We start from the raw sequence: 13718 nt of genomic DNA on the forward strand, positions 1-13718 counted from the left end.
AGATCTTGCCAGTTTGTACCATCTGAAGAGGGAAATGCTCAATGGGATGTCTGGTTTCAGACAGCCACATGAAGTATTTGTCATGCTTTGAATGCTCAGAGATGCTTCCTGTGGTGGTGGTGGTGGGCTTTGTTTTTTTTCTTTAATCACAATGATGCTAATTGTGATTAAAGCATCATTAATCCTCGTGTTCTGTAGAAGGTCACTTTCAGGATTAAACATTTCCTTAACAGTCTTCAACAGGTACTGTAACAGGGATTTTGATGATGAAAAAATCCTTATACAGCATCAAAAAGCAAAGCACTTTAAATGCCATATATGTCATAAGAAACTGTATACAGGACCTGGATTAGCCATCCATTGCATGCAGGTAAGAAGCTTTAGACTTACATGAGCTTTTCTTAACAGTATCCAGAATTGGAGTTAATAGTGGACTTATAAAGGTGGGGGTTTGGGGCTTCCAGAGTCTTAGAAATTGGTGAGAAAAAGACAGGATTGATGTTTTTCCAGAACAGGAGTCCTGCTGTGTCAGCAGTCACGGGGTGTGCAGTAGAGGTCTCTGCTGTCATTTTGGGGGTGTAGGAGGAGTGAAGGAATTGTATTGGTGTCCACAAGACAAGTTTATATAAACTCATTTTAGAAACTAATAGTTCACAGTGGTCAGGAGGTATATGTCAAAACATGTTTGGCCAGAGGGATTCTTCCCATCAAGGATCTTCCTGTCTGTCTCGAAACTGGCTGAAGAACATGTAGAATTTATTTGAATAGTGGTCAGGAGGATGTTTTCTCCTTGTTTCTTTAGGTACATAAAGAAACAATAGATGCTGTTCCAAATGCTATTCCTGGAAGAACAGACATTGAACTGGAAATCTATGGTATGGAGGGCATTCCAGAAAAAGATATGGAGGAACGGAGGAGGTTACTTGAACAAAAAACTCAGGGTAAAGTATTATCTAGCCAGTTATCTGGTACTTCCTCGTATGTTTCTTACTGATAGTAAGCTGCAGCTGTGTCCTGTGGGTCTCACTTCTCAGAAGAGTAAGGGTTGGGTTTAATGCATTCTCTGACTGCAGCTCTGCTCGTTTGCCAGTCATGTAGAAGGTTGAGAGATGTGCTTCTTTTCCTGTTCAGAAGCAGCTGTGTGCCAGTGCAGCTCTGACAATTCCCGAACGAATATGGGGATGGTGATTTTTCTTTTTGAGGGTAAAGAGAGGAAAGGTCAGGGCTGATACAAGCCTGATGATGCCCAAATACTTAGATTTATTTGCTATTTAAGTGTACCTTTGTTTGAAGTGCTTTGTTTTATTTTGGACAGCATGAATGAAAGTTCCCCAGGTATGTTGAGGGTCATTACAGTGCGAGTCATTTCCCTTCCCTGTATTGTACATATAGGTAGACTCACATAGTTTTTCTTCTTCGTAATTCAATGAATTTTTGAACATGCTCATAAGATTTGAATTTTATTATTTTTGTTCCAACTAGAATAACCCAGAGAAAATGAATTTCACAGAATATAATTTGCTTTCAGTTTAACCATTATTTGACCATCATTTGTGTTCTTCAGCAGAGAGCCAGAAAAAGAAACAACAGGATGATTCTGATGAATATGAAGATGATGAATCTGCAGCTTCAACTTCATTTCAACCCCAGCAAGTTCAGCCCCAGCAGGGGTACATTCCCCCAATGGCACAACCAGGTTTGCCTCCTGTGCCAGGTGCACCAGGGATGCCTCCAGGTGAGATGTTTTAGCTAATCACTGAAAAGCTGAGTAGAAACATTTGCTGCTTGTATGCTGGAATGATAATCAGCCCTTTTTAACACATGTTCTCTGGAGACTGCTAAGAAAAAAGTTAGTGTTGCAGGACTGAGAACAATGGATCTAAATCAGATTTGGAGATAGTATCTTATATTGCATTGTTTATGCATATTGTTACTCATAGACACTGTTATGTCTATAAGTAAACTCAGAATAGTCAGGGTTGGAAAGGACCTTAAGATGATCTAGTTCCAACCGCCCTGTCATGGGTAGTAGTGCTATTTCAGAGCCCCCCAGTTTCTTAGAGCTTCCTGTAAAGCATTTATCCAGTCTACATTTCTTAGGTGATACATTGTTAGTGACTGGATATTGTTGGAGTTGCTCAAAATGCATTTTTCGTTTTAGGCATACCGCCATTAATGGCAGGTGTTCCACCCATGATGCCTGGAATGCCTCCAGTTATGCCTGGAATGCCACCTGGGTGAGTAGCTAGAAAGACTTAATGTTACAATTACATGTTCATACTGAGCTTTTTAAACTGTCACAGAAAAAATAAAGCTAATTGGAGAAATGTACATGGGAACCTGTGAGCACTGTAACTTTAACATTAACCAAAGAACTGGATGGCTGTAAACCAACATTAAAAATACAGCCAAATTGTGAGTTAATATATAAAGTATGTTGACTTTCTCCTAACTTTATTGGGTAGTAGTGGAATAATTTAAAGACATGGTGTGTTGGTTTAGAGCCTTCTGTGAACCACTGTTCTTTTGTGTATTGCACATATGTTGTACATCTGGTTATCAGTCATCATTTGCCTAACAGGAAATGGTTTAAATCTATCTTGTATTTTGGGCGAAAGTATGATGTTGTGGTTTTTATGCTTGTTTGGGGTTGACACCATCCCCTGTCACAATGTGTTTGGAAAATCACAGTTAGATTTTTGATTTTGTCATAAATTTTCACAGATTACATCAACAGAGAAAATACATGCAGTCATTTTGTGGTGGAAACATGTAAGCATCTCATTAATGTAATTCTAGGTACATTCATTATGCCATTTTATGTCATGTTTTTGATAAGCTTGAAATTGTCTTGCTGAAAACCTCTGAATATTGCTAAGAATTTGGGGAAAATGTCTAGTTAGGATTTGTTGCTGTATAATATCTGAAGTTTTTATGCTCTATCTAAATGGGTATTACAGAACTGTATGTTATGAGAAACACATTGTACAAGATATTAACAAAATACACCCTTAAGGACCTAGAACCTCTTTGGGGTTCCATTCTTTATGCTGTACGACATGCTGCAGGAACTTTGTTTCTAAGTTTTGTAGTTCACTGAGGCTTTAAGAGTCTTTGAATTTAAAAATCATGTGATAGTTGACTATGTCTTTAGTTTTTTCTGGGTAGAAACTGAACGAAATCAGTCTTGCTGGTGCTTTGGCCTCCTTTAAACTCTTTGTTAACATTCAGGTGAATGTAATGCCATCTAGTAAAAGATATGTTAACTTGCCAAAAATTCTGTGGTGCTCTAGAGTTCTAGCACTATTCCTGCAGATTTTCAGTCCTCTTTCTGGTGGCAGCAGGCAGTGAGCATCCAGTGCTTTTGCAGAGGTTTAACAGTTGTCAAAATGGGTGTCAGGACTGACTGCTTTCTCCAGCTATTAACCCAAAAAAGGGATGATGATACTGTGTTAGCAGTCATTACTGCTTCTTTTGCATTGGGGGTTCCTTTGTAGCGGTGGCTGATGAGAATTAAAGTAAAGCCTGGGCACCAGTTTGCTTTGCAGAATGAATGCTCACCTATTTATGGTGGTCTGTTCTGATTTTGAAACAGCAATGGTGAAGGTGGCTTGACTTTGTCATACAAACTGCTGCTTAGTGGGGTTTTGGTCTGCACTTGGGTGCTATGTATCTGCTTATCTTGCTAACTGAAGTAATAAGCATTCCTTTATTTTCTTTCCCTGATCCAGCTTCTAGTGTCATGGAAATTTTCAGCAAACTTAGCCTACACTTGGTTTATTTCCTGTAGAGGAATTGTACATATTCATCTATAACTTCCCAGTTTAAAAGCACTTAGTGTTGTAGACACTGTTGCACCCTGTGCAGAAGCAGTTAGCTTATACAGAGGGCTGTATATATGGGGAACATCTGTTAATTTATAGTGTGCTTTAGTAGACAAGATAAAAGGAGTCTTTTAGATGCCACCTTTCTGTTAGGAAATACAGACAAATTTTTTTCCTCCAGGTAAACCCCCCTAAAAAACCACAAAATCGGGGTGGGGTCCCAAAACCAAAAGAAAAGCCAGACCTGTTTTTAATATGAAGGAAAAATATGCCACAAGAAGGACTTCTTAAACTACAAATCCTGCTTTTCTATCGCTAGCATAGGGAATATTTACTGTAATTGAAGCTCAAACTTGCTTATCCTGTGCTCTCTGCTCCCGTTTTGTCACTATTTTGTGTATAGTTTTACACATTTGGGTTGTCTGCTGTTCACTAGAGGAAGGAGAATATGTTAAAATAGTATGAGGGTGCTATAACCGCAAATAGACTTGTGGTGTCAGAAGGGAGCAATAGCAGATGTACAGCAATTTTGGTGTGATTGGAGTTAGCTGCTTTTCCTATTTCAAAGTTTCTGAGTGTACTGAAATCAGGTTCTTGGAACACTGATAAAACCAGTAGTCTGAAATAGATGTGAAGAGAGACACCAATTCTGGAAATACAATAATAGTGGAAGTGAAAGCTTGAGGAATGAAGAGTTAAGTCAAGTGCTTGGGGGATTTTCAGCATTTATTTTTTTTTCTTGTGGAAAAACATCTCTATCTGGAGTCAGCTGGTTTTGAATTGCCTCTGTGGAGAGATTCTAGAAATGATTTACCATAATTTTTTATCTAATACAGGTATGTGCCAGTTGTCTTAACACTTTATCATAAGTGTTCATACCAGTGCTTATTTTCTGTTCAATAGGATGATGCCGATGGGTGGAATGATGCCTCCTGGGCCAGGAATACCACCTCTTATGCCTGGTATGCCACCAGGTAGGTCGGGGCTGTCAAACTCGTACTATGGTGAGAGCTAAATTGTATTTATTTCTTTCTATTAAGATTTAGGATTTATATAAAGAATATAGAGACTTATGCCACTACCTTGGTGTGGATTGACTGCCACAGAAGCCACTCTTGTGCATAGATGAAGGGCTTGGTTTATAGGTTTTGATTATAAAAAAATTGTTTGTTGTCACTGTGAAGTTAAAAAGCAGAATATATTTTTCTTACTGCACTTTCTTCTGGCTTTTGTGTTGCCTAGTCTCCATCCCTCTTTTTAATATGGCTGCAGCTGGAAAATTGTAATGATGGAAAATGTTGTGGGAAATAAGAAATAACATTGGTAATATACCCAGGTTCTGAACCTGCACCGTGAAGGAACTAACTGGAATTTGGTCTTTTGCCGTAGCTACAAGAGATATTAGCTTGAGCTTGTGTAGCTCTTAAGCAGCCTTAAGTTCTCATAGTGTTCCACCTGACCAGCAGCTATGCTGTGGTGGCTCGAGATTTGCAGGTTCACCTGTATTTCTGACTAGTTACAGCCTAGTTATCCTGCACAGTAACATGATGGAAACAATGTGAATATTAATTTCCAATCTCTGAACCTCTCTCATAGAGCCCTGTGCATACGAAGTGCATGTATTGTGGTCATACAGTCATCTACAAAAGTAGTGTTTTGTCACTGTTCTACTGTGACCCACAGCAAAGCTGATCTGTGTTTCAGTCAAAGTTCTGACACTCTTCATAATGGCTGCATCTGCTGCATTTGATGGCAGTCTTATCCCTGCACTTGGCAGTATGGGCACAATGTGTTGGCACCAGCTACTGCATTAATTGCATTGATTTTAACTTCTTTGCATAAAACATCACTGGAGCTCTAGTTGAAAACACAATTTTGGTATTGTCTGATGTATTTGAGGCTACTGCCTGTGAATGGATGTTTGTGGGTGACTGCTGGCATTACCCTTGGTCATGTTTTATTTTGCTATAGCCTTAAAAATACGTTTTCTTTGGGTTGACTTTGTTCTAAGAAACACTGTGAACAGAATCCTCTAAGTTTCCTTCAGCCTGATGGTACCAATTCTTTGTGGTTTATAGGTATGCCACCTCCTGTTGGTCCTCGTCCTGGGATGCCTCCAATGACACAAGCGCAGCCTGTTACAGCACCAGGCATTCTTAACAGGCCTCCAGCTCCTGCTGCATCGGCACCTACTCCCCAGCCTCCAGTTACTAAACCACTCTTCCCAAGTGCAGGGCAGGTAAGGTACCTCACAGCCTGGAATCTGTTGTTACAGTCTTCAAATTGCCACTGTGTCAACAGTGTCTCTCCTTTATTATTTAGGAGGCCCAAGAAATGACTGGTTAAGTCTCTTGCTTGTCTTGATTCTTGATTCAAAGTTTAATTCGGTGTAGTGCTTGAATGAATTTTAAAAGATTCTTTTGTTTGTCTTACAACAGCCATGAAACCAAACAGAAGTTCTGTAAGCACGTGGGGAAGAAAGGAGTAGGCAAAACACTTCTTTCTTTAATCCCTTTAGTTTATCATTTATAAGGGTGTTCTGGGTGGGCAAAGGGTTGTTCTAGTCAGCTACAGGAACTTGGTTGCATAGAACTTTACCTAAAATTTCCCAAGTATAAATCTTGACTTGTTCTCTCCTGTTCTTTTCATAATGGGCTGTCTACCCATAGATGGACTAATTTATTCTGTAATTTTGTTAAACTGGTTAAACATTGCCTGAATCAGGAGGTTTTTTACTTTAAAAGATTTAGGAGTAAGTTAGGGTAGCAAAAATTCGTTTAAATGCTTTGGGGAGGGAAGTGGGGAGTAGCTTGTGACCTCTACACTTTGATTGCACTTGTTGTGTGTAAGTCCTGAAGTTTTTACTTGCTTTCAAGTGTGTTGCAGAAGCCTTCCTAGTGTACTGTTTGCATTTTGGACTTCTGCAGGGAAAGTACTTGTTTACAAACCCACAATCCTTTCATAAGAAAAGACTTAGCATAAGAAATCCTTTCATCTGGATACTTTCCACCCATTTGTTTGGAGACTTTTCACTATTTCCTTTCTTTTATGCTACAGATGGGGACACCTGTCACAAGCTCAAGTGCAGCTTCCTCCAATTCAGAAAGTCTGTCAGCATCTTCTAACGCTCTGTTTCCTAGCACAGCACAAGTACGCAGGAAGTCACAGTTAAAAACAAATTGCTTTGCAATTTAACCCTTTGGACCGTTCTGTAAAATCTAAAATTGACTAAACATCTTCAGATAATCTCTTGGTATATTCCTGATTATGTTTAGCTGGTAAAACTGCAGAGTCCTGGATCATGAGTTACATCTTACTAGAAATAAGCAATGTCAAAGTGCCCAATTTTTCTTAGTGTGAAAGAATGAAATGTTACATCCTGGTTCTAAAGGGTTAAAAAAGCATGAAAGCAGTTAAATGCATTTTAGTGGGCAGTGGTTAGCTTGATGCATGGTGAAGGCTTTTTTAGTTTATGTTGTTTATGGTACCTCATAATGTAGGGAATTCCATAATTTGAGTTATGTGCAAAAAGTTGACATACATTGATTGGAAAGTTCAGATAATTGTGACTGGAAACAAAAGCATTCTCTCATAACTAAAGCTTGCTTTGGAGCTTTCTGTGTCTCCAGAGAAAGCTCGGTAAAGCACGCTTTCCTTGTCTAAGTTTAATTGAGAAAAAAATAGGAAAGATGAAAGGTTGGAATCTGTAGTGTGCCTTATACCTGCCTTCAGCTGATTATTCATTCTCAAGCGAGATTAAAGATCTGTAGAGAGACATAGTAACTTTGTGACCATACTGCAGAGTTTTAAGGAGAGAACGCTTAAAAACCCTGACACAATAGAGCTTTCTTAAATATTTAATTGAAACATTTCTGAAATACCTAATTTTAATGAATACTAACACTTTGAGCTGTACTCTACGCTAATGGTTGCTAAAGTATGCTCATCATTTAGTGAGAGAACACCGAGTTTATCCTTAGAGCCTCTTAATAGAACAGTGATTCAGGGAAGATTTAGACATTTACCAAACTTGGTATTTGAGATAAAAAATTCGATAGTGGGGGGGTCATTTTGTTACTGTTGGTTTTTTTTTTTTTTTTTTTTTTTTCCTAGTTGTGGATTTTGACCTGCAAATCTTAGACTTTCCAGTGTGTGTTTATTGTATATACTGGGTTTTATTTTGTCATGTTTTCAGTTGCTCTAGTATGCAATTAGGCTGAACTTTATTTCTGTCAAACTTACTATAACTATGTACCTCACTGGAAGGTTTCAGAGATCTAACAGACATCAGTTCTTCTTGTGCTTTGAGAAATAAATACTGATCTCTCTGTTTCACAGGCTGCAGCAGCTGTTCCAGGTCCAGTTGGTACTGATTTTAAACCTTTGAATTCTACACCTGCAACAACAACAGAACCCCCAAAACCTACATTCCCTGCTTACACACAGTCTACAGCCTCAACCACTAGCACGACAAACAGTACTGCAGCTAAACCAGCTACATCTATAACAAGTAAGCCTGCTACCCTCACAACCACCAGTGCAACCAGTAAGTTGATCCATCCAGATGAGGATATATCACTGGTAAGTTAAAATATTTTCATTGTCTTACTGGAAAATGCAATTCATGCTGATGTGGCTGGTTAAAGAGATTTTCTTCTGTAGTCTGTATTATGTGTATTATAGTAACGGTGGGAGTGCAAACTGTGCAGAATTAGTCATAGAACCATGCACTGAGAAAACTTCTTTGGTTGTAAAGTGCTGACTGACATATTGCAATGGTCTTGCTGCAGATCTAAGCCTTATTTCTGTTGATACAAGGAATTACTCAACCCAAATACAATTTGGACTTTTCCTGCTTGTGACTTAAGCTTGAGGTTAAATAGATACAGGTAATAAGTGTAGGACAGAAGACTTAACGGTTTAGGTGGTTTGGTGCTATTACAGCAGTTAGAAATACAGAATTGATTGATTAAATAAATGAACCTTAATTTCAGTTCACATATCTTTTAGATTTTTTTGGCCTTTTTGTCTCAGCTTGTGAGGAAAAGGCTTTCTTCAGCTGAGAGAGGAGGAGAACTTGTGTTGGGTGCCAAATGCTAGATTGGCTGGTAGTAATACAGTAATTTTGAAGGAAGGGGGAAAAGTCCAAATGCTGCTGTGTTACTAGCATCAGTCTTTGAACTTGTAAGGTAGTTGAAATAGTTTAGTACCAATGATCTACTTTGTTACACTTTTTTATTTGCTTTTGGTGAGTTTTAGTCTTATAATGTGTTATGGTTGTCTTCCTGATTTTAGGAAGAGAGAAGGGCACAGTTGCCTAAATATCAGCGCAATCTTCCTCGACCGGGACAGGCTTCTTTGGGTAATCCACAAGTTGGACCAATTGGAGGTATGATGCCACCACAGCCAGGAATTCCTCCACAACAACAAGGAATGAGACCTCCCATGCCACCTCATGGTAATCATAAGTTTCCCAGCTTTGTTTTCTTGTAAAGATTCGTCTGTGCTATAAAGCCTTTTAAAACTTACTGGCGCATCTGCTGTCAAGGGGAGGTGGGTGAAGCTTTTTACAAAATACAGCTTCTGCCCATTATTTAATTAAAAACTTCTTTGCATTTTAAATGTTCTGTCTGTAGGTCAGTATGGTGCTCATCACCAGGGCATGCCAGGATATCTTCCTGGAGCGATGCCTCCCTATGGTCAGGGACCTCCGATGGTGCCCCCTTACCAAAGTGGACCTCCTCGACCTCCAATGGGAATGAGACCTCCTGTAATGTCGCAGGGTGGCCGCTACTGATGCTACTACACACGCTCTAATAGGTTTGGAGATTAAACCTTTTCTCATCTTGTGCTGTTAATATAGCCGAGCTTCCGTCAATTAAGGCTTCATTGTGACTTTAAAAAATAAGTATCTTCCCACATGCAAGGAGCTATTGGACATTCTTATTTTACATGGGAAAAAATTATTTGGAATAATAACAGGAACTTTTCCTGATGTTGCAATTTATACTGTATGGCTTCTTTTTCATGTTTCATCTAGGTTTTTAGAAGTGAAGTATAGTAAATATGGTTCGTTAAATTGTGAAGGCGCTGGAATTACATGAACATACCACCTTAAAGGCAAGTTCTGTAACATTATGTTGCTATTTGTGAAATGATGCCTTCACAGCACTTCAAGTGCTGTTGGACTTCATGTCCCCAACATAGTTTGGTGAGGGCTGTAACTGTTCCCAACTACTTGTACATTTAAGTCTGAACTTGTAACAATATTTAATGTATTTAGAGTTCCTCCTGTTTCAGGTTTAAGTAAACTGACCCACTAAGGTCGTGTGACTTTTCTGTACTGTTATAAACTTCATTGTAATAAAAGAAGAGAAAAATTTATATGCCTTTTTATTCATGACCAGCTGTGGACAACTGCCTGAAAGGTTTGTACAGATGCATGCCATAGTAGCTGTTGGTGTAGTCAACGCAGTTATTGGTGCTGTTTTGGTAAAATCTGAATTCCTTGTTCTAAAATTAAGTCATTCCTTAGCTGCACGTCTTAGTAGACAAAGACCTGTACACTTATTAACTGACTCCTCAAAAATGAGGCTGCAGGAGGCACATCTTAACTTTTGGTTGTAACTTCTCTTAATGCATATGTTTCTTTATTTGTGCTTTCTTGTCCTCAATAAATTTTAAATGATTTCTAGTCCTGGCACTTACTTGTAGGATGTAGAAGTGATTGCTCTAAGATGCATCCTAGTGCCAGCTGTGTCCTGTGAGTTCACTCTTCGACTGACTCTTTTTAATGTGCAAACTTAAATGAATTTCAGGAGCCTTTTAGATGACGATTTCTAGAAGCTTAGGTGCATGTCACATGGGTGAGCGACTTCTAGTTGATGTTGTATTGAAGTTGACCTGCAAAAGAGAAAAAGTAGCTTGACCTTCCCAGTGTATTAAAAACGGAGGGGCAAGAGTAATGTGCATATGCTACATTTTTATTTTGTATGTTCAAAATTTCGGATCTCGGCAGGGTCTGAAAGATGAACCATCAATTGCATATTGTGATCAGATGTTGCCTGAGTTTCGTGAGCCATTTAATAGAACTGTCTAGAGTAAGAGACCTTTTTATCAGTTCTAATAACAGTTATTGGAGAGGTCTTCCCTCCGTAAGAGTAGAGTGATAAATTGCTGTCATGGTTGTAGTTCTCTGAATGTGTAACATCACTGTGTTAGTGTGCTGTATTTTTGATGAGATGAAAAGGTAGAGGCAGACTTCTTGGAGGGAAGGGAAGCAAGAGGTTCCCTGACCTCTTCACAACAGGGGGATTTTTCATTTGCAGGTCAACTTTAAATACATGTTCCAGCCTCAAGCCTTATCTGTGCACTTTAATTCATGGGGATATCTCTTCTAGGGTAGGTTAGAAAGATGATCAGCATTTTTGTGTCAGTTTTTGTTCCATAGATGTTTTGTAGATGGTGGAGTTTTTTACTTAATACAATTATGGCTCTTTTTCTTTAAAGTCTTGGGGTTTTTAGCTGTGCTGAAGTACTTCATGTGGCTTAAAGATGTGCTGTCTCTTAATAATCCAGAAGTACAGTGCAGCTAAAATAATACATTGTCTCTCAGCTTCAAATCTGGGGTCATGGAATGGCTTGTAAAAGCACTGGAGCATCTGGTTCAGTGTAATTACAGCTGAATGGCCTTAGTTTAGTTATTAAGAATTGTGAAGTGCTTTTTCTGAAGTGTTTAGCAGTTTTAAGACCATAACTCCAAGCCTCTATTGAGAAGCAGTTCTCTCTGATCACTGGTATCTGCCCATCACCTGTCAGATGTGCAGTATTTGGCTTACAAATGTGCTGAGTGGGCCTTGATGTCAGATCTTTCGTTAGCTCTTCATCTTGCTTTATACATGAGTGACAGATAAGACTGTTTTGCTTAAGCAATGCTTTTATACTCTGGTTTTCTTCTGTTTTTCTAATAAGGACAATTACAAAACACTGGAGAGATTTTTACAGTGTCTTACATTCATCCTTTTTGTAACACTCTACATTAATAGATTATGAATTGATTTTAACTTCTGTTTTTAAAACTGTAGAACTTTCTTTTTCTGAAGATTACATTGCTGCTGTAAGGATGCTTTCCCCTCCTGTCCTTAGTGAAGTAAATACCTTCTCCTTTTGGTGTTGTTCCCTAACTTTCCATATGCTGTTTTCAGACCCCTAGTTTTCATGGGAGAAATACTTGAAAACCTTATTGCATGTACTCTTAACTCAGCATATTCTGCAAGTTGTATTAATTAAAGAGTTCCCCTTAAATAGTGAATGTCTCATTGTTCCAATAATAGCACCATTTTGTAGCTAATATTACTGCATAGACTTAGAGCTTGGATGCATTTTAAGATTGAACTTTCCTTAGTAGTAATGTTATGATAATTTCTCAACTAACTACTGCCACATATTATTCACATGGGACTCTAATAATCTTCAACAAGCAGGTGGAGGATTTTTCATGTGGATATGTACTTTCCTGCTCCTGTCATTTCTGTGCTGTAAGAGCTGTGATGTGGCTATCTTTAGTTTCTCTTGTGTCTCTCGTGTGTGCTCTTCTGTAAGCAGGCGGGTATTTTGGTGCGTATGTTGTCTGTTGGTCCTTGCCTTCATTTCTTTGGATACTGCTTCTTAATATTCAGAGAGTTGGATTTATGGTGCATTTTCCCAAAAAGAGGAAAACTACTTGGAATTGTTTGTATAAAGACTAAGGATTGATTTACAGTACAAAGTTTAATCAACATGGTTGTGCCTGCAAAATCCCTGATGTAACACAGCCATGCAGACAGGTTTTTTGCTTTAGTTAATCTCTCTCCCTGGAAATAAATTGCAGAAGCCTTTCAGATTACAGAAAAAGCATCTCTTTTATGTCTGTTGAAGTACTCTAGTGATACAATTACATAGGCAGAACCTACACTTTCCAGTTGTTGCCAAAATTTGCCACAGCAGATAGCGCAGTAGAATTAAAGCTTGCAAGTGAATTTTGATCGATCCTTAAAATGGAATGTAATGCAAATGTTGAATACAAAAAAACTAGGCTGAAAGAAAATGTTCAGGTGGGAAGATGTTTAGCAAAATACTGGAGTTTATGGCATCTAGAACTTGTTTAAAAGGTTCTAAATTATTTTATGCATGGTCTCTCAATAGCATTATGAGAAGTTGATCTCACGTCTGAGTTTTAGAGCAAAAGGGATGAGACTGGCATGAAAGAACCTTGGGAAAGCCCAGGCTTCAGAAGTCTTGATAGGACTGTTTCATGCTGCTTGTGCAGTATCTTTCTGCATTTGGTAAAGGTTGCTTTAAATAAAATACTTAAAATATAGCTGGCTTATGTAGACTAAACAGGGCTTCAGATTCTTCTACAGAGGAGATTTTTAGGTGCTGATAATAAATTTGAGGCTGGGATGTATATCTTGTTTCAGTGGATAACTGTTCCTCGCTCTGTGCATGCATGAGAGAATATAATACAAGCTTCTAGAAACTGCATCTGCCCTCTGTGGTTTACCTGCATCTGCCCTCTATGGTTTCTGCAATTATTTTAGCATATGGAGCTCTTGAACAGTACTTGCATAGAACCATATAACTTATTTTCTTAAAACTTGGATAAAATTGAATAGAATGTATAACCTGCAGTTACTTTATAGGAATCAAAGAATTCTGTAAACAAGATAAAAATAAAATACCAAGATTACTTCGGTTTTAAAAAGATCAAGACTCTTCAGTTAAATTGGGACTCTGATATAGCAGTCCATGAGCTGGGGCTGCAATTTAGAGTGGTAACTAAAGACACTTAAAAATACTAGTAAACGTCTTAATAATTGTACTGGTCTAGCTTCTACATAAGTACTAAGGTGAGGG

At 38.4% G+C, this 13718-nt stretch overlaps 1 protein-coding gene across 4 annotated transcripts; it reads left to right on the forward strand.

Moving 5' to 3' along the window:
- Positions 1–249: 249 nt before the first annotated feature.
- ZNF207 (zinc finger protein 207) lies at positions 250–10527 on the forward strand. 4 transcript variants are annotated; one of them, XM_010021849.1, is made up of 12 exons: positions 250–370; positions 803–941; positions 1565–1735; positions 2162–2237; positions 2725–2772; positions 4728–4798; positions 5903–6063; positions 6882–6974; positions 8163–8405; positions 9120–9282; positions 9461–9644; positions 9865–10527. In XM_010021849.1, exons 1-11 carry the CDS (start codon positions 365–367, stop codon positions 9619–9621), a joined length of 1332 nt encoding a protein of 443 aa, XP_010020151.1. In that variant the 5' UTR covers positions 250–364; the 3' UTR covers positions 9622–9644; positions 9865–10527. The 4 variants fall into 4 exon arrangements, with proteins under 4 accessions (XP_010020151.1, XP_010020158.1, XP_010020165.1 ...); XM_010021856.1 differs by lacking the exon at positions 2725–2772 and having other exon boundaries at positions 1568–1735; positions 4728–4828; positions 9461–10527; XM_010021863.1 differs by lacking the exons at positions 2725–2772; positions 6882–6974 and having other exon boundaries at positions 1568–1735; positions 4728–4828; positions 9461–10527.
- The last annotated feature ends 3191 nt before the right edge of the window (positions 10528–13718 follow it).

Source organism: Nestor notabilis, unplaced genomic scaffold (assembly GCF_000696875.1).
Source record: "Nestor notabilis isolate BGI_N333 unplaced genomic scaffold, ASM69687v1 scaffold28310, whole genome shotgun sequence".
NCBI classification, from domain to species: domain Eukaryota; kingdom Metazoa; phylum Chordata; class Aves; order Psittaciformes; family Psittacidae; genus Nestor; species Nestor notabilis.

What these genes read in the sequence shown, in the direction of transcription:
- ZNF207 (XM_010021849.1), top strand. An exon ending in TGCACCAGGGATGCCTCCAG is followed by an intron (nt 1,736 to 2,161) that starts GTGAGATGTTTT and finishes TTTTCGTTTTAG; the next exon opens with GCATACCGCCATTAATGGCA. An exon ending in TGTTTCCTAGCACAGCACAA is followed by an intron (nt 6,975 to 8,162) that starts GTACGCAGGAAG and finishes TCTGTTTCACAG; the next exon opens with GCTGCAGCAGCTGTTCCAGG.